At 44.1% G+C, this 4,459-nt stretch overlaps 1 protein-coding gene across 1 annotated transcript; it reads left to right on the top strand.

Moving 5' to 3' along the window:
* Positions 1–2,477: 2,477 nt before the first annotated feature.
* On the top strand, positions 2,478–3,371 carry LOC133724981 (PLAT domain-containing protein 3-like). Its single transcript, XM_062151993.1, has 2 exons — positions 2,478–2,637; positions 2,732–3,371. Exons 1-2 carry the CDS (start codon positions 2,566–2,568, stop codon positions 3,194–3,196), a joined length of 537 nt encoding a protein of 178 aa, XP_062007977.1. The 5' UTR covers positions 2,478–2,565; the 3' UTR covers positions 3,197–3,371.
* Positions 3,372–4,459: the final 1,088 nt, after the last annotated feature.

The following is a 4,459-nucleotide window of genomic DNA, read 5'->3' as shown; positions in this document are numbered from 1 at the left end:
AGATAAAATCCCAGCCTCCTCAAGATAATTACCAACAATAGCACCATTGTCATGACCTTGAGATTTGTAGAGCAAATCATCAGTATCTGCAATTCGGGTATGTAAGGAATTGGTAGACCAATCAAAACTAAATTCATCCCAGCCTAAAACACACTGCTCGCCAAGGCACTCAATTGTGGTACTCACAACGTGATAGTATTGAAACTCTTCATAGAATGTAGCAATGATCAATTTACCCAAGAGTAAACGCAGCACACCCAAAATAATATAAGTAGTAAAACTTAACCAGCAACCAGATAGAAGGTCTCCTGGGTCCCAAATCCAGACCCATGGAGAAGTCTGGCCCAACAGAAAGTTGAACTGAGCCCAGAAGCAACCCAAATTCATGGAAGCTCGATTTGATCTGGACACCCAAGTTCGGGCACCCTTCATTTGTGCCCCGGCCGACCACCACTTCAGGCACCCTCTGCCTCCCTGCAATACCACCGTCAGCATCACAAACCGGAGTTCAAACGGCGAGACCCAGATTTCGATCAACCAAAGGCAGATTCTCCAGGCACGGCTGCGTAAGATCGCCTCCAACCCAGGCCATACCAGCTTCTCCGACATCGACCACATCAAGGCCACCCACCAGAGAAGAACCCAGTCGCCGCTCAACAGCGCCGCCATCCATCTCGACCAGTCTATCCAAGATCCACCACATCGGAACCGAAGGCCACCCTTCAGCCGCCCTCTCCGTGGCCGCTCTCGCCATCCAAAAGAAAGGCAAAGGAGATTTGCCATGGCAGATCCGTATCCGTCAGGAATCCAACAGAAAGGAGAGGTCAAGACACCCAATCGTTTTGGGTGATCGCGTGAGGTAGGAGTGTGACTGAGATCGTGCGCACCATGCTCGACACCAGTGACGGCGTCGCTAGGGTTCGTGAGACTGAGAGGAAGAAGCAAAAGTTAAGAATGAATCTAATAATAAATTATGGGAGCTGAAATTTGCACACCCTATTTTACATTCTACACACCCCTTGTGCTGCTTTTACCAAATCACCCATATACTTTTCTGTCTCATCCTCTCCCTTCCACATCCTACAATTGAAACTCTCTCTCTCTCTCTCTCTCTCTCTTCCCCAATCTCAGACCCCCACAACATTGGCAGCTAGCCCACTTGACTCAACCCTCACTGCCTCAACCATCTTGGGTTCCAACCCTCCTCCGATTACTCCAGCGTCGTCGACGCTGTTGACCCCGCCGTCTCTAAGTTCATCATCGCCGATCAGTCCCAGTTTAACATTGATAATTACAATTGAGTTGAATTTGATTGAGGAAATTTTGGGTGTTTGAAGGTTTGGAGTGCCCGGAAATTTGATTTCTTTCACTCTTTCATGGTGCAACTTCCCTCCAAAACTATCGTTCATCATAAATCACCAAGCATTAAGCAGCCCCAGTTGCGCAGTATACAAAAATATTTGGATTTACGGATAGTGTCTTCTTTGGAGTAAAAAGGGTGGAATCCTTCATCTACACTTAGCTACCAGCTTCTCATCAGCTGCCCAACTCCACCATAGAAGAAACTTCACTCTCCTGGAACCGGTGGCGCCACCATGTCCGCCTCAAGACCACCCTCTGCACCGAACTCTCCAGCGCAGTCGGCGACCTCGGAACCTACATCCCCATCGTCCTGGCCCTCACCTTAGTCTCCCACCTCGACCTCAGCACCACCCTCATCTTCACCTCCCTCTACAACTTCGCCACCGGCCTCCTCTTTGGCATCCCCATGCCCCTCCAAAATCCAAGTGCTCAAAACCACATGGGAGGATTGGAAAATCGGGTTTCTCCGGGAAGCAATTCCGCAAATCCCCTTATCAATTTTGAACTCTGTGATTGCGGTTTGGATGGGGCAAATGATTAGAGTGACAATGGGGTTCTGTGGACGGAGAGAGAGAAGAGAAGAGAGGAGAGAGAGAGAGAGAGAGAGAGAGAGAGAGAGGGGTAGTTTTTGAAGAGGAATATCTTGAATTGATAAGAAATATTAAAAAAAAAGGCAAAGGGTGTGTAGAATGTAAAATTAGGTGTGTAAATTTCAGCCCCCCTAAATTATTTACTAAGAGGGTAAAATTGGTGTTGTAAGATTATGAAGTCAGTAACATGTATCGTGTATATTTACTTACACGCTATAACACATTGAATTGAAATTGTAATTGTCCACTGTAAAATTAATTCCAAAAAGAACCGACATGGTAACAAAAAGGATAATATTAATATGAAAATGCGTGATAATTAGTTACACCTTACAAAGGCTAATTACATTGCACACCCGACATTGAAGGACGAAGTCCAATATATGGTTATCAATTTATCATTTTCATCATGAAAAGATGGCAAAGCGGTGCTCATCGCTCAATGTGGAAAGAAGGCCTCTGGGCCAACCAGTACGAGACACCAAATGACCAAATCATCCCCGAAAGCATTATCCACATGTTGACAGTACACAATACACACAACGTGATATGATTTGTACTATATAAAAGTCTATGCAGCCCCAAACCGAACGCAGCTTCACTCATCGCAACAATGGCGTTCAACATCAACAGTCTCCTCCTCTTCCTTTCCCTCTCCCTCTTGCTCACTCTCGCTTTCTCTGACGTAAATCTCCGTCACGTGTCTAATCTTTTGATCACGTCCTTGCTCTCTAGGGTTTAGTCTCTTAACTCCTTTGGTTTTTTGTGTTCATACGCAGGACCCCGATTGTGTTTACACGGTTTACGTTAGGACCGGGTCGATCATCAAGGGTGGGACGGACTCCAACATCAACGTGAGACTCTACGACGGCTACGGCTACGGGATCGAGATCCGGAACCTCGAAGCCTGGGGAGGGTTGATGGGATCCGACTACGACTACTTCGAGAGAGGCAATCTCGACATTTTCAGCGGCCGCGGACCCTGCCTCACAGCCCCTATCTGCGCTCTCAACCTCACCTCCGACGGCGCCGGCTCCGGCCACGGCTGGTACGTCAACTATGTCGAGGTGACGTCCACCGGGGCCCATATACCTTGCCACCAGCAGCTGTTCACGATCGAGCAGTGGCTCGCCACCGATACGGCCCCGTACGAGCTTACCGCGATCAGGAACTACTGCAACAATAACGACGCCGTCGATGAGAAGATCCGGTCCGGCTCGAGTGGTTTGGTTTCATCTGTTTAGTGTCCGGAAAATGAGCATGCTTGTTATTATGGTAAGGATTAGTTAGTGCTTGAGTTAGAGCATAATCTGACTGTTGTGCTTGTTATCGGAATCCATGGTTATCCAGTTGAGCGGTTATGTACAAGTATTAAGGCTTTGTTTGGCTTAATAAATTATGGGCTTTTTCATTATTGTAGATCATGATGTGTAGGCTAAATAGGGAGAAGAAGCAGGTTTTTGGCTTTGCTCGGAAATATATAATCGGGGTAATTGGGTGTCGGTCGGATCTTGAAGACAAAAACTATTCTTTCAATTTGTCTTGGCTGTCTTTATGGACCATTAATAAACAGCAAAATATGACAAACTCAAATTCAATCCAATCTCTGGACAACTAGGACAGCATATTCGATAAGATGAGTCATGGGTTTAGCAAATAATTACGAGGCCATTAATAGTTGTTATTTTGTGATTCGAATGTTTAATTAAATTGGAACAACTCAAGTGTAAGAAATCATAAATATTTTGGGAAGTGCTAGGTTCAGACTCACGATGAGTTTGTGTCACTCAGACTCAATTAAGCAGGTCACTCAGACCAAAATTGATGCACACAGAGATCTTGAATAAGCAACATGAAAAATGAAACTTCAATTCACTCCAACTCATAACTCCCGCTAGTACAGACTTACCTCATTCTTAAACAATTCTCCCTTTATTTCATTATTTTCTCTCATCAGTTCATGAATACATTACATTTCTCACAATACACTATGAGGGGTGAAATTCACACTCTCCATTACAATCGACACTTCATGTTTCTTTTTTAGTAATTGAAATTTTATCTTTAGTAACTTAAATTTTATCTTTCTATATTATATTTCAAATATACCAGTCGAAACCCGAACCGACTGGTATATTTGAAATATAATAGGAAATTTTTTAAAATTTATATACATAGTGTTAAAGTAAAATGACAATTGGAATTGGTCTACTCATTTCATTTCATAGTCCCTTTATATAGAGAGAGAATTACAATGGAAATATCAATTACAATGATGACATTAACTACTGATTGGTCCTTGATCCATGATGATTGATGGTGATTGCTAATTACTTGATTCCCTCTCCGTCAATCACTTTGATGAAGGCACATAATGTGTTTTTCCTTTAACACTCCCCCTTGTGCCAAGTCAAAGATGAAATGGTGCATGAGTTGTTGCCTCACTAAAAACCTTGCCAAGTAACAATAAAAACCCTGTGGGACAAAAAATACACATTGGTCGAAGG

The sequence above is a fragment of the Rosa rugosa genome, chromosome 1, assembly GCF_958449725.1.
Source record: "Rosa rugosa chromosome 1, drRosRugo1.1, whole genome shotgun sequence".
Lineage (NCBI taxonomy): Eukaryota > Viridiplantae > Streptophyta > Magnoliopsida > Rosales > Rosaceae > Rosa > Rosa rugosa.
The sequence above is the reverse complement of the archived record's forward strand: the minus strand, read 5'-3'. Positions and strand labels throughout refer to the sequence as shown.